General features: G+C 40.6%; 1 protein-coding gene across 4 annotated transcripts in view; it reads left to right on the top strand.

Annotated features, from left to right (window-relative positions):
- Positions 1–25,781, top strand: part of LOC100767550 (F-box/LRR-repeat protein 20) — a 63,773-nt gene that overhangs the window by 17,735 nt on the left and 20,257 nt on the right. For 3 of the 4 annotated variants that reach the window (XM_027424059.2, XM_027424062.2, XM_027424060.2), the window contains exons 2-7: positions 6,518–6,579; positions 16,764–16,818; positions 18,987–19,061; positions 21,541–21,635; positions 22,796–22,864; positions 24,979–25,074. In XM_027424059.2, coding sequence (XP_027279860.1) covers positions 6,518–6,579; positions 16,764–16,818; positions 18,987–19,061; positions 21,541–21,635; positions 22,796–22,864; positions 24,979–25,074 — 452 coding nt within the window. Of the gene's footprint in view, positions 1–3,434; positions 3,534–6,517; positions 6,580–16,763; positions 16,819–18,986; positions 19,062–21,540; positions 21,636–22,795; positions 22,865–24,978; positions 25,075–25,781 lie in introns of all 4 variants that reach the window. The other variant, XM_027424061.2, reaches the window with a different exon arrangement.

The following is a 25,781-nucleotide window of genomic DNA, read 5'->3' as shown; positions in this document are numbered from 1 at the left end:
TCTTAGGGCCAAGCCTTGGAAATTGTTCATTATCATGCACAATTTTTTTTTATCTTTTAACCTTTATGTGTCTGATATGTATGAGTATGGTATGTGTGCCCATTGCTACGGTCATCTGTGAGTGTGGGGTGTGTGCGAGTGTCACAGTGCCTTTGGGAATGCCAGAGGGCATTTATGTGTCATCCATCTACATTGTTTGCTACTCTGCACAAGGCTGGCTGTTGTGTGAGCCCCAGAGATTCTCTGTTGCCTCCCATCTATCTACCTTGAAGGGCTGGGATTATAGGTACACTTCCCATCTGGCTTTAAATGGATTCTGGGGATTTGAACTCAAGGTCTCATGCTTGGATAGCAAGATCCTTCCCCAGTGAATAGTCTCCTCAGATTTGTCTTTTTTGTTTTTATTGTTGTTGTTTGGTTTTGTAGATAGAGTCTCAGCCTTTAGCCCAGGCTAGCTTCAAACTCATGATCCTCCTGCATTTGTCTCCCAGTGTTACAGGCATGGACACCATAGCCCACTGAGTGCAACCTTTCAAAGCCAAGTAACTCCTCAGTGTACTCCCTCATTAGGAAAGTTGGGATCTTGGAGGCTTCTTTTTATCTTAAACTTTCCACGTGCATGTATCTAACACATTTTATTATCCATTCATTTGTAGAGGGACACTTAGCTTACATCTGACTTTGGTCTACTGACAATAATACTAGCCTGGGTCCAACAATTGGATGAAAATGCTTGTATTTATTATTTTGAGACAGTAGCCCTGGCTGACTTAGAAGTCAGTGTGTAGACAAACAACCCTCAAACTAGCAGATTTGCCTGAGTCTACTTCCTGAGTGCTGGGATTAAAGGTGTGTGCCACCATGCCCTGCTAGTTGAAAATACTGATCTGTACTAAAAGTTTAGTATCTTAGCAAGCTTAAAGTAGAATAAATGCAAAATTATCAGCACCTGGCTAAATTGTTATCACACTGCTTTAAGACAAAATCTGGAGAACAAGATGATAATTCATATACAAAGGAACAGCACTATGGTTAACAGTTGATTTTCATCAGAAATACTACCCATTCAGATGTGGTGCTGAGTGTCCATATCCATTCTTTGGGAGGCTGTGGTGGGATCCCTAGCCTGAGACAAGCAAAAGGAACAGTGAAATGCCAGAAAACAATTGGATGATATTCAGTGTTTGGGGGGTGGGGGGGGTGGGGTGTGTGATCAACAAGACATGTGGGGTTGGCGGTTGCTTAGCAGTGGAGCCATTAAACACATAAGTAAGGCTCTGGGGTCAGACCCCAGCACTGCTAGAAAGAAAATAGAATTCTAGCTAGACTTGGTTGTTATGTGCCAGAAGTCACAACTAAGGAAGCTGAGGTGGCAGGATCACTTTGAGTTCATGTGTTAGCAGCCCTAGCAACATAGTGAGACTCTGCCTCAAAAAACAAATAACAAGGGGCAATGGTCTTGCAAGTCTTTCATCCCAGCACTCAGGAGGTAGAGGCAGGCAGGTCTTTGTGAGTTCCAGGCCAGCCAGACATACATACAGATGGAATTCCAGGACATGTTCCAAAGCTACACAGAGAAACCTCCTTCAAAAACAAAACAAAACCAACAGAACAGAAACACTGATTTGTGTATTAAGACCTTTGAGACAATAAACAGACAACCTTAAAAAATGGGAGCATTTGTGTGTAAGTCATGGTCATGTTTAAATAAAGATTTAGTATCTAGGAAATGAAAGAACCCTTACAAGTCAATAGAACAGCCCAATTTAAGATTAAATGATTTAAATAGGTTTGGAGCTTGTGGTAGAAGACTTGCCTAGTATGAGTTCTATCCCCAGCACTGGATATTATGTCACTAACAAGTGTAGGCAGGAGTATAGAGAAATGTGAATCCTTTTTTTGTGTGTGTGTGATAGAAATGTAGACTGGTATACAGCTACTATAGAAATCAATTTAATGACTTAAAATTTTTATCAAAATGTCACATGACCATAATCCCATTCATAGATGAAATAAAAATAGGTATTCACATAAATAGGTATATAAGAATGCTGATAGCAGCCAGGTGGTGGTGTGTGCCTCTGATCCCAGCACTCTGGGGGCAGAGGCAGGCAGATCTCTGTGATCTGTGAGTCTGAGACCAGCCTAGTCTACAAATTGAGTTCCAGGACAGCCAGAGCTACTCAAAGAAAATCTGTCTCAAAAAAGAAAAGAAAAAAGAAAGAATGCTGATAGCAGCAGTATTCACAATATCCAAAGGCCTGTTAATGACCTGGGTGACCACTAGTATGAATGAATGAACAAAACAGTATATTCACAGGACCTGAAAAGAACGAAGTACTGATAACAAGAATGATGTAAATAAATCTCAGAACCATTATAAAAAGAGATCAGTGATGCATAACACATCATGCTTGATTCCCTTTACATGAAGTAACCAGGTCTAGGGAAATTCATAGACTGAGGAAAAGTAGTGGCTGTTCTGGATTAATCCTAAGGGACAATGGGGTTCCCAAGTGATTGCTTAGTGGGTACAGAGTGCTCTGAGGGGATGAGGACACTCTGGAACTAGGAAGACGGTACTAGCATAATAGGTTTAAGTACATTAAAATACACTAAGAAACTCTTGTCTCAAAAAAAACAGCAACCCAAAGTTGGTGTCAGAATTATTTGAGTGAGTGTGGTGACACATTGCCAAAAAACAATCTCTGTTCCTCAGGAGCCTGAATCAGGAAGCTAGGCTGGGTAACTCAGTGAGACCCTGCCTCAAAAATAAAAAAAATAGGGACCAGCAAGATGTCTTAGCAGTTAAGAGGGCTTTCCACCAAATTGGGGACTTGAGTTATACCCCTGGGACCCATATAGTGGAAGTCAGGAACCAACTTCTTCAAATTGTCCTCTGACCTCCCTGTGTGCAATATGATGCCCACTTCCCACTGTACACATGGAAATGAATAAATGTTGCGGTTTTTAATTGAGAAAAGTTGTTGAAGGAGTGGAGATGTGGAGTCCTTACCTGTTAATAAATGATGCCAATAACAATGATTAATTTTATGTGTCAACTTTAGGGGTTTGGGGATACTTAGATAAGAAATAAGTATTTCTCTGGTATGTCCCGCCCCACGCTTCCTTGAACTAAGACATCCCTTTCATACCCTTGGACATCAGAGCTGCTGGGCTTTTGGACATCATCTCTACATGCTAATAATCCCCAGCAAGAATATATACAGAGATACACAGACCTTCTACTGATACTGTTCCTCCAGAGAACCCAGATACATTGTTATTCAGAAATTGAGGCATCTGAGTTCAAGGGTAGCTTGGGCTATAAATCAAGGCCCTGTTTTAAACATTCAAACAAAAACACAAAATATCAGAGGAAAAAAAATTTTTAATCCCCAACAAACAAGCACCAAGACATTTGTTGTTTGCAGATCTGCCTTACAGAACTATTCAAAGTTGTTCAAGCTCAAAGGATACGGTACCAGATGGTAACTCGAAGAAAAAAAACACTATGAATGTTAGTTACAGAGGTAAATATAAATGACTATAAATAAATTGTTCTTTTATTATCTTAGCTGAATTGAAAGAGAGTTGCATAATTAAGAACTATATTTTGGGGTTTATCAGATTAATATACAATCACAGAAAATATTAATATATAATTTCAAAAAACTATAGTTTTTGTATTTTATAGGAAATAAACAATTTGAAGTATGTTGTGGCTACTTAAAATACATATTCAAATTTCTAGAGCAACTATTAGGAAAATTTTTTTGTTAATGTTTTAAATGAAGAAATTAAAGCCAAGCGATGGTGGTACATTCCTTTAATCCCAGCACTTAGGAAGCAGAGGCAGGTAGCTCTCAGTTCCAGGACAGCCAGGGGCAGGATAGAAAGAAAAACTGAGACACTTTGCCCAGCTTTGCCATCCGGGTGTGACTGAGGCAGTTTGCTTTCCTTGTCTTCTCCTACCTCTGAGCATCAGGCAAATTCTAGACAAAAAAGCAAAATCACCAATTGCCATTGAGTGCTGTGGAAGCTGGTAACGAAATTAGACACAACCCACAAGAGAAAATGCCGGAGGAAAGCCATTCTGGCTCTGTAAGGAATCACAGGAGGTGGGAAAAAATAAAATAAGACATATAGAAAACAAGTAGTCTGAGAGACATACCTAATCAATTAGAAATATTTTAAACACTCAGTCAAAAGGCATAGGTTCTCCAGGCAGTGGTGGTGCATACTTTTAAACCTAGCACTTGGAGGCAGAGACAGATGGATCTCTGTGAGTTCAAGGCCAGCCTGGTATACAGAGCAAGTTCTATGACAGGCTCCAAAGCTACAGATAAACTGTCTGGAAGACAAACAAAAATTATAAAATAAAATAAAAGGCATAGGTTCTGGTTGGGCCTGGTGGTACTTGCCTTTAATGATTGTAACTGAGCTTGGTGGCACTTGCCTTCAGTACAAACACTAAGGAGACAGAGTCAGGCCTATGTTTTCCAGGTCAGCCAAGGCTACAATTGTGAGGCATAGGTTGTAAGATTAGATAATAAGATTGAACTTTATGCTATGTAGAAAAGATACACTTTGGGCTCAAAGGCACAAATAGATTGAAAACAAAGGGATGGAAAGATGATGTGTTGTGTGTACTAGAGTTGAGCAATCCGAGAGTGGAATTTGATCGATTTACAGTAGCATTAAGAAGAATAAAATACTTTTAGAAATATTAAAAGCTTATGTACTAAAAAACTATCAAAATTATTGGGAGAAATCAAGGTATATAAATGAGATATAATCCATGTTTCTAGTTTGGAAAACTCATTCATTATCAGACAGCAGTGTCCTCCAATTCTGTGTGTATGGTACACTAACTGGTCACAGTTTTCAACAATGACTTTTGCAGAAGTTGACAACTCAATCTCAAATTCATACAGAAATTCGAGATCTAAAATAACTCAAAATATTTTGAAAATGTACCAAGACCCTTAGAGATCTTAATTTCAAAATAACTATATAGGAGGAAATATAGAGTTTAGCTATGCAGAGTTGTTTTGCAGTACATCAAAATCATGAATGTAACAACAACAAAAAGTACCCATTAAAAGCCTGGCGTTGGTGGCACACGCCTTTAATCCCAGCACTTCGGAGGCAGAGGCAGGTGGATCTTTGTGAGTTGGAGACCAGCCTGGTCTACAAGAGCTAGTTCCAGGACAGTCTCCAGAGCAACAGAGAAACCCTGTCTCGAAAAGAAAACAAACAAAAAAGTACAGTTAAGATATTGTTAAGAAGTTGGGCAGTGGTGGCGCACACCTTTAATCCCAATGGATGGGAGGCAGAGGCAGGCGGATCGCCATGAATTCGAGGCCAGCCTGGTCTGCAGAGCGAGTGCCAGGAGAGGCTTCAAAGCTACACAGAGAAACCCCATCTCGGGAAAACAAAGAACAAAACAAACAAACAAAAGATACCATTAAGATCTGGGTGCGCTGGTGGTGTGAGCCTTTAATCCCAGCACTTGGGAGTCAGAGGTGTTGCAATTTAAGCAAAGCTTCGAAGAAATGGGGTTCATGCAGAGAAAGGAGAGGGAGACACAGAAGGATGGGAGGTGGGCAGTGCCTTTTAAAAAGGGAACATAGTGAATGTGCACAGGTGGCTGCATCGGAGGGCGTGTCCTGTTAGAACCCCAAGGACAGGCCAGTACAGATGCCTGAGTACTAACAAGAGGCAGGCAGATGTCTGTGAATTTGAGGCCAGCCTAGTCTACAGAGTGAGTTCTCTTTTTTTGTTGTTGTTGTTTTTGTTTGTTTGTTTTGTTTTTCTAGACAGGGTTTCTCTGTGTAGCTTTGGAGCCTATCCTGGCACTCCTCTGGAAACCAGGCTGGCCTTGAACTCACAGAGATCCACCTGCCTCTGCCTCCCGAATGTGCTGGGATTAAAGGCGTGCGTCATCAACGCCCAGCCAGAGTGAGTTCTAAGACAGCCAAGGCTACATAAAACCCCTGTCTCTTAAAAACAAACAAAAAAAGATATCATTAAGAAAAAGGGCTGACGTTGGGCAGTGGTGGTGCACACCCTTGATCCCTGTGCTGGGACTTTGGAAAGGTGGGGCTTCTGCTGTTAGAGGTTAGGGAACTCTGGGTTTAGAGGGGTGGGGTCTCTAAATTTATTAGATTAGTGTAGGCACTAGAATGGATATAAGGCTGTGGTAATTTAGGAAGCTGGTGTATTGTCCTACCATACTTGGGAGCTGTTCTATCTGACTATGGATCCCATTGAGTTGGAGGTAAGAGAAAACTTTTATCCATTAGTTCTCTCCTCCTCACTATGGTTCCCATGGTTTGAACTCAGGTCATCAGGCTTGGCAGCATTTACCTCCTAAACCATTTTGCTTGTTCCCCTGCCTTTTTGTTTTGTTTTGTTTTTTAAACTTTTCTCCTGAGGAAATTGCCTCCTAACTGTGAACATGATAAAATGTTATTGCCTGATGTTATGTTTTTGGGTTTGTTTTATTTTACAGATGTTCTCAAACAGTGATGAAGCTGTAATCAATAAAAAACTTCCCAAAGAACTTCTACTAAGGTAAGTCTAAGCCTTATTTCTGTGTCAGTTGGTGGTGTACATCATATTTGTATGTTAAGTATAAACTTGTTCCTAGTTATCTGTTCCAGTGTTTGTCAGGAGAAACCAACTTTTTGACATTGTCAAGTACAAATGTGTTAGTCTATGGTCATCATCGCCTTCACAGGATCATACATGAGGCCAGAAGTTCACAGGCTATACCTGCCTGGAATTTTATATTTATTGTAACAATTTTTAAAAAGTTGTTAACAGTGTTTCAACTGCATATGATTTTGTATCTTGACTTTGCCTTTGCCTTATTGTAAGATAGTAGAAAATATTCAGTTCTTTGAAGAGAGATTCTAGTCCATACCATTTCCCTATTCCTTTGTTTGTATTAAGATGTTACCTGTAATGTTTTAAAAGCATCTTTATATACCTTCTGTGGACAGATTTATATTCCACCACCACACCCCCACCCCTTGAGAGACAGGATTTCTCTGGGTTGTCCTGGAATTAGTGTGGCCTTGAACTTACAGAGATCCATCTGCTTTTGCCACCCTAGTGCTGGAATTAAAGATGTTCCTCACCACAGCCCAGCCACTTTTTTTTACCCTTTGAGACAAGGTCTCACTATATAGTCCAGGCTGGCCTGGAAGTCAGAGAAATACCCTTACTTCTGCTTCTCAAATGCTGGGCTTAAAGCAATAGTTGTTCTCTTCCTTAGACAATATTTAGGATTAGGATTTTACAGTACTTTAACTTGTAGAAACAACATTGTAGCACTATCTCGGATATAAAACACAGCCTCCAAGTTTAGAGATGACCGAAAAGGAAAAAAAAAAATTTGTGTTGGGTTTCGGGGCAAGGTTTCTCTGTGGCTTTGGAGGCTTTTCTGGAACCAGCTCTTATAGACCAGGCTGGTCTAAAACTCAAAGATCCTCCTGCCTCTGCCTCCCCAGTGCTGGGATTAAAGGTGTGTGCCACTACCGCCCAGCAGAAAAAAACATTTTCTTTATTTCATTCTGTATTTTCTTTTCCAAGACAGGGTTTCTCTGTGTAGCCTTGGAGCCTTTCTTGGAACTGGATCTGTAGATCAGGCTGACCTTGAACTCACAGAGATCCTCTTGCCTCTGCCTCCCAAGTACTAGGATTAAAGCAGTGTGTAATCACTCCTGGCTTCTAGACCCTTTTTAAAATTTTGAGGCAGCTCGGGCGGTGGTGGCGCATACCTTTAGTCCCAGCACTCAGGAGGCAGAGGTTCTACAAGAGCTAGTTCCAGGATAGCCTCCAAAGCCACAGAGAAACCCTGTCTGGGGGGGGGGGGATTGAAACAAAATCACAATGAATAAGATACTAGCCTCAGACTTGGAGATCTAACTGTTCTTCACTTGTGCCCATTACAGAAGTGCACTTTTGAATGGAGACTTTGCATGCAGAATTCAGAAGTCAGTACAGTTGGGTAGAATTTACTTTCCAAGTTCTGGAGCTTTTTCTTTCCACTTTTTGGGGTTACCTGTATTTTCTTTCAGGTTTTATATCTTTAACACCCCTCCCCCAGGATAATTTATCTTCGGGGTAAAGGGCATAAAACCCCTAAAAATTTTGTCATTCTGCTTATATAAGGGACACCATCCCAATGTGGATTGTGGTATGGTATGTGTTGGGGTGTCCTAGACACAATTCTCCACAGACAGGTGATAGTCGTGAGTGTAGCTTTCTGTCTCTGTTGTACTCCAAGCTACATGTGGCTTTCAGTCACTTATGTTGTAGAATATTTATTAGATGTCATTGACACCGTTAGAAATCAGTCTCAATCCAGACATGGTGTCTCAGCACTAGGGAGGCAGAGGTGGGCAGATCTCTTGAGTTCAAGGCCAGCTTGGTCTACAGGGTGAGTTCCAGAACAGCCATGGCTATATAGAGAGAGACAATGTCTTAAAAAAACAGCAACAATAACAAAAATAACCAGTCAGTCTTCTGTGAGTGTGATGGCACTTGGGAAGTGGATGCAGAAGGATCAGGAATTGAAGGTTATTTTGGCTACATAGCAAATTGTAGACCAGCCTGGGCCAATGACACATGGTCAAACATGAAATTAAAATAAAAGGCTAATCTGAGATTGAACATTTTAATAATGAGCAATATTAGTGTGTAGCTTCATCAGTCAGAGCATGAGAGACAGACTTTTTTTTTTTTATCGGGTTATAGTCCTGACTGGCCCTGAAACTCTGCCCCCAGGGGCCTGGGATTAGAGGCATTCACCAGCACACTTGGCAAGCATGATACTGCCAATGAACTCTTTTAAAAGTTTCTTATTTTTGGATAATATGATAGCTCAGCAGTTGCTACAAAACCCTGATGACCTGAGTCAGATCCAGAACCCATGAAAAAGAGGAGAGTATAGGTTAGCAAGTTTTTCTCTGACCTATATACAAACACACATACCTGAAGCTCAACACACACAAATTAAAGATTTTAATTAAAAGATTTCTAAAACTAGGGGCTGGAGAGATGGCTCAGTGGTTAAGAGTAGTGGCTGCTCTTCCGTGAGGACCTGGGTTCTACTCCCAGCACCCACATGGCAGCTCACAACTGCCTATAACTCCAGTTCCAGGGAACCTGGTATCCTTACACCAACACACATAAAATAAAGTTAAATAAAGTATTTAAAAAAAAAAAGATTTCTAAAACTAATATTTTTGCGTTGAAGATTTAAGGCCAAAAGTTGGTAAACCATGTTGTGAGCTCAGCAAGTCACTTCCTGCTTCTGTTACCTTCTCCATAAAAACAGGAAGTAATGGAGGAGAACTGGTAAATAGGATAAGAAAATACAGTTCCACTTCAAAATATGCCTCAGTTGGAGGCAAGCATGAGCCCATAGCAAGTTCCAGGCCAGCCAGAGCTACACAAACAAATAAAAAAGATAAAAATCTCTGCTGTCCTTAGCTTTTCTTGTTCAGTACTAAGAATGAAACCTGCAGCTTTAAACGTGCTAGGCAAGCACTCTACAGTGAGCTACAGCCCCAGTTCATTTTTCTTCATGGTATCTTTAACAGAGGTGGTTTGCTTTTGTGTTTTTGTTTGTTGTTTTTTGAGACAGGGTCTCTGTGTAGCCCTTGTTATCCTGGAATATATATACACTGTATATTCCATCTGCCTGTACCTCCCAAGTACTGAGATAAAAGGCAAGGGCCACCACACCCTACTGCTATAATTTTTTAAAGAGTTTGTTTGTTTTTATTATTGCTGTTTATGTATCTTTTATCATAGGGAGTGTTTTTGTCTATTTCTTTGGTTGTTTTTTTCTGGTTTTGAGAAAGGATCTCACTATACAGGCTTTCCCTCTACACCTCTACTTCCCAACTGCTGGAATTATAGGCCTATGCCAGCCTGTTTTTGTTTTATTGATAACAAGATCTGGCACAACCTTCTTGCCTCAGTTTTCCAGGTGCTGAAATTATAGGCAAAGCCACCATAAGTCTTAACTTGTTTCATAGATTGCCTACATTATTAAGTTACCTATGCAAAACATGTCATTTGTAATTTTACTGTGAATTTTTTTCATCATCATCATTACTACTAGTATTTTGGTTTTCCAAGACAGGGTTTCTTTGTGTAATAGCTCTGGCTGTCTGGAACTCACTTTGTAGATCCTCCTGCCTCTGCCTCCAGAGTGCTGGCTTTTATTATGTTAGGTAGAATGTTTAAGTCATACTGCATGAGGTGATTCCTATCTTGTTTTTACTTTATAAAGACAGTGACCCTTTGATATAATAACCTAACAGCCAGGAGTATTAAAATATCTGTATGTTAATCTCTTAACCTAGCGCATTGCTCACTTTATGTATCATGAACCTATAGTAGAAAAATAAATAGAATTTTACTATCTTATTTTCCTTGGCTGTACTACAGTTTTTACTTACAGTCAGTTACCAGCTGTCAGATTCTAGGATACTTTTTCCATTTGCTATAGTAACACAGCTAAGAGATTTTTTTCCTTCAGAGTCTTCTAAAATAGTGCTAATTATTTCATTAGAGTTAAGTCCTAGGCATGAATCATTGAAATGAATAGACTAGGCAAGGTATGGTGGTGCACACCTGTAATCCTGGCACTTGGGAAGCAGAAGCAGGCAGTTCTGAGTTCAAGGAAAGGCAGAGCTACATAGTGACACTCTTGTCTCAACAAATAAAAATGAATAAGATAAGTTTTCTTGTGTGATTTCAGACTTAGAGAAAAGTTACATTATGGAACCCAAGCTCACCTTTTTTTCTGGACATGGTGATGCCTTTACCCACCTGTAATCCCAGCATCCAGGAGTCTGAGCCAAATCATGAGTTTGAATCCAGTCTGAACTATATGGAGAGCCTATATACAAATAAGTAAAACAAACAAAAAACTGGTTTATGAACATGTAGGAAAGGACGAGAATTTGACTCATAAATTGGTGGTAGGAATGTAAAATTAGTGTAGTCACGATGGGAAACAGCTTGGCAGTTCTCAGAAAGCTAAATTTAGAAATATATCATCAGCATTCCTACTTTTATCATTAATAATAATTGGAGTGAGAACTGGTAGAATGGCTTAGTGAGTAAAGGCATTTGCCACCAAGCCTGAAAACCTGTGTTTGATCCCTGGGAACTCCTCCCACTCCACCCCACTCCCCAAATAAATAAATAAATAGTTATAGCAGCATTACTAATACTCCACCCCACCCCCCAAATAAATAAATAAATAGTTATAGCAGCATTACTAATAATAGCCAAAAAGTATAAATAACCTAGTTGTTTATAAACTGAAGTGTAAACAATATGGTATGTCCATTCCCTGGACTATTACTTTACCTTAAAGAGTGAAGTGTGGATGTGCTCTGATCTGTGTTTAAAGAACAAAAACACAAAGGGCCTTATTACTCTCTTCCCATTATAGGAGTCCATGCAGAGGTAATTTCCTAAGGCTGGGGGAGTAAGTGATACCCAGAGAGTGTCTGGAAAGATAGTGAGGTTTGGCTTTGCAGAGAACTGTGAGCCACAACATGTGTGTGGAAGTCAAAGGACTAAACTGGGAATTAGTTTGATCCATCATCCTTTGAGGGAAGTCTTCTGGCATATTGCCAAGGGCCTTTACTATTTCTTGAACATAAAGCTTCCCTTAGCTTTTTGCAAATGTAGATCTACTTAGATACCAGATAATATTCTGTAAGCAAATTTAATCATAGGTTTTTAGGACGCCTTGTAGCATCCTGTACAGCAGTTAAGGTGACACTAGCATCTAAAGTGTGCAAGCTTCTGCTGGTTCACATAACCTAAAGCTGTTTCAACTGCCAGTAATTCATTTCCAACTCCAGCTGAACAATTCAGAGATCATCTCATGTAAAGTAATATACATAAATAAACCTTGCTATCAGGTTGATTGGTTTAGGGATCAGCAAGGTTTTAAGCAAATTTCTTCCTGTGTTCGGTGGTAACCAGCCTCATTCTGGCTCCAACACTTCTTTTCCTTATGGGTACATAGTAGCTGCCAGCAAATACTAGATTACTGTCTGCCCTTGTTGGATCTGTGTACACAGGTAGTTAATATTGATCCCTAGTAAAGTCTTTTCTTATATCTTGGCCCAATTAGCCTAATCCTGAACAAGTCACTGTAACTGACTCAAACTAGTCAGCTAGACATGGATGATGGGGAATGAGCATGCTACCACAGAAGGCAGCACACAGAAAGGAGCCATGGGTTTCCTTCAGTTAAGGTTCTCTTGAATAATTTAGGCCCTCAGAAGTCTTTTTGTAGGTTTCAGACAGCACAAAGACACATGTGCTGCTATGACAAAATATCTGGGCCTAGATAAATTTTTTTTTTTTTTTTTGAGACAGGGTTTTTCTGTGGCTTTGGAGGCTGTCCTGGAACTAGCTCTTGTAGACCAGGGTGGTCTCAAACTCACAGAGATCCTCCTGCCTCTGCCTCCCCAGTGCTGGGATTAAAGGCGTGCGCCACCACCGCCTGGCTAAAGTAAATGATCAACAGAGGTTTGTTTCTCAAGCGTTTTGGAAACTGGGAAGACCAAATCAAGGTATTGCTAGCTGGGGATGACCTTCTAATACATTATAACAGTCAGACTGCAGAGAGGGCATTAGTTTTTTTGCCCCAGACAGTATTTTTCTTGTGTATCCTTGGCTGTCCTAACTCACATTGTAGTCTAGACTGGCTCTGTCTGCCGAGTGCTGGGTTAAAGATGTGTACCACCTCTGCCCAGCTTGTCCCCTCTTTCACAAGGACCTGATAAAAGCACTATCTATCCACCTAATGAGCTAACTATCTCTCACCTTTCCAATATACACTTTTTGGGGGGTGTGGGCTTGTGTCTTCTAGACAGGGTTTCTCTGTGTAGCCCTAGCTGTCCTAGAACTAGCTTTTATAGACCAGGCTGGTCTTGAACTCAAGAGATCCACCTGCCTGTGCCTTAAAGTGCTCCAATACACTTTTTGTTTGGTGTTTGAGAAAGTCTTAACAATGTAGCTCTGACTTAGCCTCATAAGTGCTAAGATGAACTGCCATACCAGGCGTAAGGTCTATGACTTTTGTTGACAGTAAATTTCTACATGGGTTTTAGAACAGACTTAAAACTTTAAATGTATTTCTTATGAGGTCATAGATTATATAAATACTCCTTTGCTTGGTTTTTGTTTTGTTTTTTGAGATATGATGTCACTATGTAACCTTAAAACTTGAGTTACATACACTTGTGAGATGCCATAAATAGTCTTGGTTTTAGTTTTGGATCAAAGGTAATTTTTTGTGTTTGAGGTATACAAGTAAATAAGAATTCTAATAACTGTGCCTTTACCTCAGTAAAACACTATCCTACCTTTTTGTTGTTTGAGTCATGATCCCACTGTATAGCTCTGGCTATCCTGGAACACTATGTAGACCAACCTAGCCTTACCAGTTACCACTTACCTCCCCAGTGCTGAGATCAAAGGTGTGTAGCTCATCCAACCTTTGTATTTCCTCAAGAAAAAAGATCCCAGAAGCTTCCTGATAATCAAACATGTGATGGATCAATCAGGCTAAGAAGGGGGCTCCTGGAAAGGACTCAGGAGCATTGCTCTTTCTCCTATTCTCTAGCTTTTGTCCTTTGTCATTGATAATCACGATAATGAACCTTAAATGTCCTGCACACCCACAGTGGCTGACCTTCCTTTACCACAGAGCTTGGTTGTGATGGTTTTTGCATAGAAAATGGTTTTGCTGGTTGCCCAGTACGATCAAAGAGACATGTCATTAGTACTCCTACAGCATGTCAATTTTACTCCATGTGTACAGGTGTTCTGTGTCCTTGTATGTCTGTGTACCGCATGTGTACAGTGACTACAGAGGTCAGAAGGCATTAGAATGTGGTTCCTGGCCCCTTCCTGCCTCTTTGCTTCCTGGCTACCACATATCCCCCTCATGATGCACACCACCTCACCAATGGTCTAAGCAACAGCACGGCCAAGTAACTTATAAAATTGTGATGGTCAGGTATTTTTTGCAGTGAGGCAGGTCTGATACACAGTATACACTGAAGAATTCAGTGTACTCTGTAAAGCTAGCTACCTGATATAAACTGAATAAGGCTTGCATAGCTAACGAGTATCAGTGTAGTTAAAATAATGGTGCTGAAAGTATCTAGATAACAACATCAGATGTCTGGTGTGGCCTCCCAGATGTGCGACACGAGGGTCATTTTAAAACACACACCTTTAATCCCAGCACAGGCAGGAGGCAGAGCTTGTCCTGACTCTGCTCTACAGAGAGAGTCCTGTGATGGTGTCTCAGCAGATACATGAGCGAGCCATGTATGCACTGATGAGTTAGGCAGGAGAGTTAACCCTCAGTTTGAGGCCAGCCTACTGCTGCTGCTCACACTTTCTCTTTATCCTCCTCTCCCTTCAGAGGCTAGTGGGAAAGGTGTGTGTGGTTCTGGTGTGAGCGGACCAAACTCCGCTCCCTGAGCATGCAAGACAGTCACTTTTTCCAAACTGCCACCCAGGCACAGTTGGTACCTGTTTTCATTGTATTATCACAGTTGTTTTCTGGGCTTTTTTTGTTCGGGTATTTTCCTGACATTGTAGGGTATAGAGCAGTTATGTTTGCTCACTCTGTTGGTCTTAGTCCTTCCAACTCAGTTAGCAGTCTCTTATGTGCAACAAATAAAAAATGCGTCAAATCTAAGATGAGACTGGTAGTTCAGGTAATACTAGTCACTTCGAAGGCTGAGGTAGAAAAATCACAAAGCCTGCTAGGGATACAGGGTCAACTTGAGACCCTGTCTCAAAAGGTTTGTGGATTAGCACAGAAGTAGGGCTTTTACATAAGAGAAATTTCTTGTAACAATTAATTCAGTGCTATTGTTAGTTTCCTTTTTTCTTCTTGACACTGTGCAACTATTTGAATCATCCAAACCACCCTCTGCAGCTGAGTGGCACAGTGCATACCTGTATTTCAGCATTCTAAAAGATGGGGTGGAAGGGTCAGGAGTTGATGGCTTCGCATATATAGTGAAATCCTGTCCTACAGAACAGAGAGCAAGAAAGCAATGTTGGCATCAGAACTGGAGATACTTGAGTGTGTGATACTTAAAGAAGACATAAAGGGCAGTGAAAGGTAGTCAAAAAGACTCCCCAGCACACACACATCCTCAAATTATTTCTGACAGGGGTGCGTTGGGAAAACATCCACATGCACAAGGATAAAGTTGAACTAAAGAATGTAAATGTAGTTCAGTGGTGACTTGTGGGAAGCCTTGTGTTTGATCCCAGCAGCTTACACGAAAAATGAAGTTAGACTCTTACTTTATACCGTACCCAGTATGTAAGAGTTAAAATTATATTTAAGCGTAAGAGTTAAAATTATAAAAACTTTAGGGTAGAACATAGGGAGGAGGCTTCATGACATTGAACCTGATACCCCAAACTGAGGAAGCAAAAGAAAACTGTAGAACTTGTTCTGCAGCATAGTATAAAACTTGCACATTAGAAGATGCTACAGCAATAATAGGCAACCCTAAGAATGGAAGAAAATACTTACTTGTAGGATGAAGGTCCGTAGTCTTGAATGCACAGTGCAACCACAAAACCCACAAACTTCCTGATTTTAAAATGACTACAGGACTTAAATAGGTGGTTTTCAGAAGAAAATGTGCAAATGGCCAAGCATGTCAGAAAATTCCTAAGCTTGGCATCGTGACTTAAATGAAGTACCTGGGAGGCCAAGGAAGGAGAAGTGTCCTGAGTTGGAGGCCAACCACAAAGGCACACAAAGATACCAATTCTTATTTCATAAGCCGTTAGTGTGACTTTAAGAAAAAACAAAAACAAAATAATAATAATATGATATATTATTTGTTGTACTCCTGGATATACCTGAAACAATTGAAATCACGGACTCAGACAGTATTTGTGTACATAGGAGCAGAGCTTGTAATAACCAGTGGGGAAGGTAATACAGGTATCCGTGGATGGATGTGTAGAATTTATATAAAATGTATTTATATATAATGAACTAGTATTCAACCTTACAAATGAAATAATAGCAAGTACTTTGCCCAGAGAGAAAGTACAATGGTGGTTGCCAAGGGCTGAAAGGGAGGTGATGGAGAGGTATTGTCTAATAAAAAGTTTCAGTTTGACAAGATAAAGTTTTAAAGATTGGTGGAAATTGCATTGCTTAATGCTCTTGAACTATACACTTTCTATAGGTACATAAGGAGCTGATCATAACTGCTCTGTCTCTCAATTTTATTTTTTTTCAAATTGCTCAGGGTACATTTGTATTGTTTGAAAGAACTGCCTCTGAATGATGGAGGTGTTCGTGTGTGTACGATACTGTGAGAAATTTTTTAAGCAACTCTTTGAGGGTGGAAAGGGGACTAGCAAGATGGGGAGGAGACAGTGTACTAGAGAGATGACTGTGAGCAGTGTACAATGATATACATAAAATATAATGAAACCTATTTTGTACACTAAAACTTTTAACTTTTTAGTTAAAAAAAAATAGATACGTTACTTGCACAACTGTAAGCCTTGCACTCCAGAGACTATGGAAGAAGGGTCTCACGTTCAGGATCATCCTGATCAACATAGTGGGGGTACATAGGAGAGAGAATGTATGAGACAGTATATCAGTGAGAGATGATAAAAGTTTGTTCCCTCTCTTTTCTTCTTAGGATATTTTCTTTCCTGGATGTTGTTACCTTGTGTCGCTGTGCTCAGGTCTCCAGGGTAAGATGGCCAACATTAGAGGGATCTTTTTTTGGCTCCGAGGCTGATAGCAAGTAGTTTAGGTGTCACGTGTATATTTTACAGAAGACATTATTTCACTCTGGGTACACTGTCTGTCCCATATGGTTCTATGATGGATTCTGTGTTATGTACTGTTCCTAACATTTGCATGTTACACACAAGGGCTACTTTATGTCAGAAAAGCATTGACTCAGCTAATTAATTAAGCTTGACTCAACAAATTATAACAAAAGCATAATTTACTGTTTTTATACTTCATTTTACACCAGCACATAGATGGATGTACTAAAGCCTCTTGAGTATCTAATTCTTGTTATCTCCGCATAGTCTTTCCTCCAAAAGAGGAGCAAAACTGCAGAGTAGACCAGTACTCATGCAGGTCTCATAAAGTACTGTGTTTGGATAAGTGTTTCTTCAAACCCCCACAGTAGCTCCTACTGCCACTGTATATAAAAACCAAGACCTCATTGTGGGTCCTAAAAGCTATACTTATTTGTGTATCTGCCATTTTGGGAACCATCAGTAGGGTCATGATTTCTTTAAGCTGTTCATGTCATGTAACTGTACTCTCTTTAAGTGCAAGCATTCTTTGTACAAGTGAGCTGAAGTCATCATCCAGTGTGCTCACAAGTGAACTGTAGTCATTAAGTCTGGATTGTTGGTGCATTGGTATCTGTTCTTGGCAATTAAGGATTGTATTGAGAGAAAGATGTTTGCTCTTGCACTGCTGGAGCACTGGCCTAGGCCTAGTACTGAGCCATACTGCCAACACGTTGAGGTTTTTGTTTTGTTTTTTCTTTTAATGCAGACTCTAGGGAGTAACCTGTCATTCCTAATTTTAGGCTGAGTCCTGCATGCTTCCTGCTCCCTGAAGAACCTGGCAAGGACTAGCACACAATCAAAGATATATTTAGTTCAAGAATCTCTTAAACATGTGGTTTTTAAGAGTTTTATTTGTTACTTCCATGGCTAGCTATTTAAAAGAAAGAACAAAACAAAACAAACAGAAAAACCACTGGAAAAATCTGAAGCCACAAAGAGAACAGTAACATTGACCACGTGAGAACCTGACCTAGTTTTAGAATAGCTTCTTGCTTACTGTCACACCCCTACATGTTTCTTACTGATCATATGACAATTACCCTTGGTTTTGAAATTTTTGGAGAGGACATGGTGGCCCAAGCCTTAATCCCAGCACTTGGGAGGCAGAGGCTAAGGGGGTCTTTAAGAGTTCAAGGTAAACCAGGGTTACACAGTGAGACCTGGTACCGAAAAAATTGTTTTTCAGAGAAATGACAATAAGTATAATATACGTTAAAAATTGTTTCTTAGATTTGTTGTAATAAGGAGTAATCTAGTGCTGGGTCTCGGTGGCATACTCTTTTAGTCCCAGTATTTGGGGAGGCAGAGGCTGGCAGATCTCTCTGAATTTAAGGCCAGCCTGGTCTACAGAGTGAGTTCCAGGACAGCCAGAGCTACACAACGAGAATCCCTGACTCAAATATAGCTGGATATAGTGGCTCATACCCATAGCCCTGGTGCTTGAGTAGCTTGGGTTTGGGGACACCCTTGGGCTACATAGTGAGACCTTGTCTCAGACACACACAATAGATGGTACATTTATTGTTCTGAACAATACATGGCTTTTATTATTTAATTAGGGGAAGCTTTTAAAGGCTTTAAAATACCAAATGAGCACAATAAATTTGCTCCTCCCGAAGTCATTTCTCACTCAGTCCTGAATATTGAAAAGTTTTAACAAATTTTCTTGCTGCCTCCAGTTTACTGACAAAACTGCTAAACAGTTTTAAGCTTGCACAAGGCCCTGGATTTGATCCCCAGCATGACAAGCAATAAAATAAAGCTGTGTCAAGTTGGACAGAATATTGATTAATTATAAGGCATAGTTGAGCACATTGCTAATGGAGGAAAACATAATTAGAGAGAAAGGTCATGCACCAGGCTCCCAGCCACTGCCTCCCAGTGCCGCACCACTGTGCTGCAGGTGCTTGGAGATAATATTGGTAAGAGCTGAGGACGATTTGGGTCATTCTTATTATTTGTTAGTTGAATTGTGAATTTAAATGTTGTCAGTTTCTGTTTTCATTTCAACCTCTGCTCATCCTGTCTCTCCTTATTCAAAATAGGCCTGGAATGTCCTAGCTCTGGACGGCAGTAACTGGCAACGAATTGACCTGTTTGATTTCCAGCGGGATATTGAGGTATAATTACGTGGTGTGTGGCCCCATTTATTTCAATAGTAGTTACAGCATTAATCCTAGCTATATAATTTTTTTCCACTGAAACTATTTTTGGTACAGCTGAATATCATGGAAGCCTCCACTGTTCTAGGGATTTTCTTAGGTAGACGTGGTGACAAGCCTTTCATTGAAGCAGAGTAAGGCAGGTCAACATGAGTTGGGAGGCTAGCCTGGCTACACAGTGAGACTGTGTCTCAAAACAAAACAACAAGTGTTTCTTGATCTGGGAAGGTAGGATTCAAACCGAGGGCCTAATGCATGATAAGGCCATACTTTCCCACTGGCTTGGTTTTCTACCCTCAATTTCCTTTGGTTTTCGAGGTTAAGTGGAATTATTTCCCTGAAATAATGCTAAGTTCTTAATAACCTTAGTACTGAACTGAGACCAGAAGATTTTGTTTTGTAGTAGTTTTGTGTTTGCTCATGTAAAGCAGGGTTATGTTATATTAGCTTATTGAATGGTAAGGAGGCTTAAACTTGTTGGATGATACTTGTGTTTCTTCTTGAGGTGTATTTTGATTCTTGGGGTGAACAAAAATGGAGATAGTTTTTATGGATAATGAAGAATGGATAAAACTAGAATTATTAAATTGTTTTTACTAATGAAAGGTGATTTTCTTGGGTATCGGGTTCTTTCTTTCCATTTAATCTTTTAATATAGCCTGTTACCTCTAAGGCTTGCTCATGCCTGTAACCCAGAAGGTCAGAAAGATGTTCAGGTTCACGGGGTGGGAGACAGCTCAGTTGATAAAGTCTTTGCCCTGCAAGAGTAGTAAGGACTTGAGTTTAGATCCCCAGCATCTGTATACAAGTCAGGAGTGGAGATACACTGTTGGTTGTACTCGTTACTCTGGTCTTACTGTTTTGGAGGGCCCACCACCCAGAACCCAAATAAATCACACACTCAGAATCTTAGTCTTTTTTTATGAATGCCCAGCCTTAGCTTGGCTTGTTTCTTGCCTGCTTTTCTTTTCTTTTCTTTTCTTTTCTTTTCTTTTCTTTTTTTTTTTTTTTTTGAGACAGGGTTTCTCTGTGTATCCCTGGCTACCCTGGAACTCACTCTGCAAACCAGGCTGGCCTCAAACTCACAAAGATCACCAGCTTTTGTCTCTCCCGAGTGTGTGTGCCACCAACACAGGGAGCCTGCTTTTTTATCTACAAATATACTAACTACCTTCTATCTCTGGGCTTTTTCCTTCGTTTCTGTATATCTCACTTTCAGACTTACTCCATGGCTGGCTGGGTGTCTGGCTCCTCCTCTCCTCCTTTTCTTGCTGCTTCTCCTGACTCTGCCTTCTTTCTCCCTCTATGTTCTTGGATTTCCCACCTAGCTATATTCTGCCCCGCCATTGGCCAATGTTCTTCTATAAAGAACATCCCCCACATCAGTATACCTGTAACTCCAGACTGAGGGGAGGGGAAACAAAGACAGGTGCTTGCTGGCTAGCCACTCTACCATAGTGAAAGCTCCAGGTTCAGGGAGAAGCCCTATTTCAAAAAATAAAATGAAGCCATTAGAGAAGTATCCAGACCTGCATAGGCAAGTGCTCCTGCACACATATGCACCCACCACACAAAGTTCAAGTTCTTCCTTAGCTACCTAGTAATCATACAGAGATATGTCTCAAGATCAACAATAGAGCCTCTTTAAATCCAGATTCAGGGAACCAGGCTCCCTCTTCTGACCTCCACAGGTACTGCATACATGCGGTACACAGGCTCACGTAAAATTATCAACAAAAAACAACCCCCTAGGCCCTAGTTGGAGTTGGCAGGGCATTGATGGCCCACACCTTTAATTCCAGAAGGAGGCAGAGGCAGGTGGATCTCTGAGACCAGCCTGCTCTAGAGCGTGAGTGCCAGGATAGGCTCCAAAGCTACAGAGAAACCCTGTCTCGAAAAAACAAAACAAAGCAAAACCAACCCCCTAACACTGTGCTGCATTTACTGTACAATTGTCTTATATATGTTCAAAAACTATGACCCACAGAATCATTCAGCAAGGTAGTAGTTGATCCTTGAGTTCCTGCTGTATGCAGAGTTCTGTAGAACTTTTAAAGAACATAAAAGAAATTGTGGAAGGTTATATCCTTCCCTATCTATGTATCTGTGTTTTAATCCAGGTGAGGCATATATGTGCATACAGAGCTCAGCAAGGTTCTCAAATGCGGGCTGTCCTGCAGGGTGACTAAAGAAAGATTCAGGCTATGGTTGTGTTTTGAGTAGATGGGTTAATCAGAAATACGTTCTCTGAATAAGTTGAAATTTTCATAGAATTTCCTTACTTAGAAGCCTTTTCTCTCTGAGAGAGAGAGAGAGAGAGAGAGAGAGAGAGAGAGAGAGAGAGAGAGAGAGAGAGAGAGAGAGAGAGAGAATAAGAATATGTGTTCTTGTCAAGAGAAGTAACAGGCCATCTTTCTGCTTAACTGTCTCTTTATAGGGCCGGGTAGTGGAAAATATCTCGAAACGATGTGGAGGCTTTTTACGAAAGTTGAGTCTTCGTGGGTGTCTCGGAGTAGGAGACAATGCATTAAGGTAAGAAAACAGAACTGTTTAAAAACAGCTTTTAATGTCTTAGATTGAAGTAAAGATAGCACCATCTCACTCAGAAAAGGCTCAAGTAGCTTTTAAGTTTTCCTGAGCTGTTAAAAATACAAGCATATACTTTGGTTATAACAAAAAATATCTAATAGGAAGTGGGGTCCCAGGCTTAACCCTTAATCCCAGTGTTAGCATGTTTGAGGAGGAGGCTCTTGCGTTTGAGTCAGCCTAGGCTACATAGAAGAGAGCGCCACATTAAAATAGCTCTTTGGGGACCTTGAGTGAGTTGATTTTTATAGACTTTTTTTTAACTCAAAGATAAAGTCATTTAGCTTTTGTTGACACAAAGTTCAACATTTAATCCCAGAAACTGAGAAGTTGAGGCAGAAGAATTGCAAGTTCAAGATCAGCCAGAGCTGTGCAGTGAGGAAAGAACATTTACAGCTTTAAAGCTGTTGTGGGAAGTTAATTTCTTCCAACCCACCAGCTACTTTTGTGTCCTGTTGAACTCTTACTCACACCTCACACAGAGATTATGGAAATTTGTTTTGTTTTTCCTCTACTCAACAGCCAATTCTTCGATATTGCAGATACTGAGTGGATATTTCCACTCAGTGCTGACACTAACTGTCCACGTTAACTCACACTCCAGGAAGTATCAGCCTCTACTTGAGATGCCAGTTGCAAGTCCCACATTACTGTGCACAAATCAGGCGTTGCCACGTCTCCTTCTGACTTTCTTCACTTGCTAGAATGAGTCCATAATACCCTTTAGGTATTAATAGTCCATTATAAAGTGCATAAGTGAATAGCCGGAGGAAGTGCTACACAGGCAAGGTTTAGAAGGGACTGGAGCACAGGAGCATCGGTCCTTGCAGAGTTGGGGCCTGCCATCCCCCAGCACACCCATTGTTTAGTGGTTTTATGGAGATTGTGTCACAGAGACATAAGGATCAAATATGATAGTAAATGCTACTCCTATGACCTGTCACTCAGGAAATTACAAGGTCTTAAGATCTCTATCCTAGAAACTTTATTTTACATATAAAGGCTCATTGGTGCCAACAACCAGTATTACCGGTGGTAATGCCTTTCTTTTATCTAGAATTGTGCCCAGCTTGTTAATAACCTTTAACTTTTATTTCCCCATAAAGGACCTTTGCACAAAATTGTAGGAATATTGAAGTACTGAATCTAAATGGATGTACAAAGACCACAGATGCGTAAGTATTGGGTTTTAGAGGATACACCATGGTCTGTAGTCTGTCCTACTTCAGCTGAGACTGTAGGCTAGCGAACACATCGAATTAAGTTTTCTTGATTTTTATGAATGAGTTTTTGTTTGGCTTGTGATGCGAGGGATGAACCTAGGGCCTTGCAGTGTACCACTAAGCTAGAAGAAGGATCTTAAAGACAAAAAGTGATTGGAAATAGAAATGGAATAGGAGGCTTACTTTGATCTCATCTCTGATACTGTTAATGTATATGGTGTGGGGTTAATTATCAGAAGCAGCTACAGTGGCAGACTGAGCCTGTGTTTCCACAAAAAAGCCAAAAACACAGAAACTTGTTCTAGGGCCTCAGTGTTGAACCACCTGGAGATCTAAGAATTCCAGTTACTAAAAGATACAAGCGTTTGATCCAGTTCTAAGCCAGTTTTATTATGAAGACAGAATCATGAGCTTATGTGCACATACATACATACATACATACATACATACATACATTTTTTTTTACAGTCTCTCATCCACATCAAGGGACACATGACTTTCACAACACCAACTTTCCACTACAGAGTCCTCACTGTCGGCACTACTTCTGTCTTGAACTAGATAATTCTTTGTAGAGCTTTATGTGTGTATGTATGTATGTATGTATGTATGTATTTTTTTTTTTTTTGAGACAGGGTTTGTCTGTAGCTTTGGAGGCTGTCCTGGAACTAGCTCTTGTAGACCAGGCTGGTCTCGAACTCACAGAGATCTGCCTGCCTCTGCCTCCCCAGTGCTGGGATTAAGAGGTGTGTGCCACCATTGCCTGGCCGCTTGTATATATTTTTATGGATGTTTTGCTTGTCTATATAGCTGTGTACCACATTAGACCTGTTTTCTGTGGAGGCTAGAAGAAAGAATTTGTTCCTCTGGAACTGGACTTAGAGATGTTTGTGAACCACACTGAACCCAGGGCCTCTAGAAGAGCAACCAATATTTTTAACTGCTGATTGATTAGTTTCTCCAGTCACAATCTTATGTATTCTTAAAAATTCATGGGCTCATCATGGCTGTGCAAGCCTGATGACTGGAGTTTGATCCCCAGAAACCATGGTAGAAGCAGAAAAATAACTCTTAAAAGTTGTCCTCTGACCTCTCTATAAGGGCTGCAGGGTATCCTTTGACACATCATGCATCATATATGCACATTTAATAATAAGTAAAATCTTAAAATCATATATATTCATGTAGCATACAGGGTATGTTCCAGTAGTGGAGGGATTGACCCCCAGCACCACATACACACAAAGCATAAAATATTGGATGGTGCAGTAATACCTTGTATACCCCTGTACCTTGGAAAAGCCCCATTCTTTTATTGCTGCAGAAAGTTTTTGAGTAGAAAATTGAGTGAAAGCAGAAATAGAGCTTTGGTGCTAGCTTCCTGGTGTTTTGGGTTTTATTGTTTTGTTTGTTTGTTTGTTTGTTTGTTTGTTTGTGTTTTTGGTTTTTTTCGAGACAGGGTTTCTCTGTGTAGCTTTGGAGCCTATCCTGGCACTCACTCTGGAGACCAGGCTGGCCTCAAACTCACAGAGATCCACCTGCCTCTGCCTCCCGAGTACTGGGATTAAAGGCAAGCGCCACCAACGCCTGGCTGTGTTTTGGAGTTTTATAGAACAAATGTTACCCTCTTGATACTCACGTGCTTAGTATGCCATTGCCAGCTCACAGTATTTCCAAATGTAAACCTAGCACCATCATCTTGTGCAAATCATACCCAGCATTGTTTCCTTTGCCTTTTCCTGTCATAAGATCCTAGGGTTTATGGCTTCTTGGGGTGCCATGAAAATGTTACAGGTTTCATGTACACGTGCATATTGACTGAGAAGGTGTGTGATACAGCAAACATTTAAGTTGTTGGACTTGCATGTGTATTGTCTGGGATATTTATGTGTCTGGAGCACAAGTGTGCAGTCAGAGGACAGCTGTTGAGAGGGTATTCCACCATGGGGCCTGAGGATTGAACTCAGACAGCATGGTAGACGCTTTTACCCACTGATCCGTCTCGGTGCCTAGATGTGTTTTTATTTTAAGTGTGTATTCATTATTTTCTTTTTCTCTATTTGCAGTACCTGTACTAGCCTTAGCAAGTTCTGCTCCAAACTCAGGCACCTCGACTTGGCTTCCTGTACATCAATAACAAACATGTCTCTCAAAGCTCTGAGGTAAATTTCTTACAGTACTCTGCCTATTAATACATACTTTGGAATACATACTATTACATAACTGGTAATAGTTGGAGTTGGCCGGGCAATGGTGGCACATGCCTTTAATCCCAGCACTCGGGAGGCAGAGGCAGGCAGATAGTTGGAGTTGGGCTGGAGAGATGGCTCAGAAGTGAAGAGCACCAACTGCTCTTCCAGAGGTCCTCAGTTCAATTCCCAGCAACCACATGGGGATGCTCACAACCATCCGTTATGAGATCTGGTGCCCTCTTCTGGTGTGCAGATATACATGGCAGCAGAATGTTGTATACATATTAAATAAATAAAATCATTAAAAAAAATAGTTGAAGACAGCATTGTTTATGGGTGTGTACTGACGTTTCCACGACAGCTTTTTTTCTCTTGTCCCTGCTCTCTAAAATCACAGGGTACATTAATATGAGGTGTCCAGGGATTTTGAACAGAGCAGTATGGGTTGTCCACTAATGAGTAGATGTTCATGTAGGATTTTTTTAAAAAGAAAAGAAAATGGCATGTGTTGTTGCAGCTTTGTAGTTCAAATGGAGTCTGGGGCCAGGTTGTCCTGACAGCTTTGTATGTAACATTGTTACTAGGGTTACATGACATACTATCAGCCTTCACTGTAGAAAGTTGTGACTGTGTTCAATAGTTTGGGGTTGAAGACCTTCATGTGATTCCACCTAACA

The sequence above is a fragment of the Cricetulus griseus genome, chromosome 7, assembly GCF_003668045.3.
Source record: "Cricetulus griseus strain 17A/GY chromosome 7, alternate assembly CriGri-PICRH-1.0, whole genome shotgun sequence".
Taxonomy (NCBI): Eukaryota; Metazoa; Chordata; class Mammalia; order Rodentia; family Cricetidae; genus Cricetulus; species Cricetulus griseus.
This window is presented reverse-complemented; position numbering and strand designations above follow the sequence as displayed.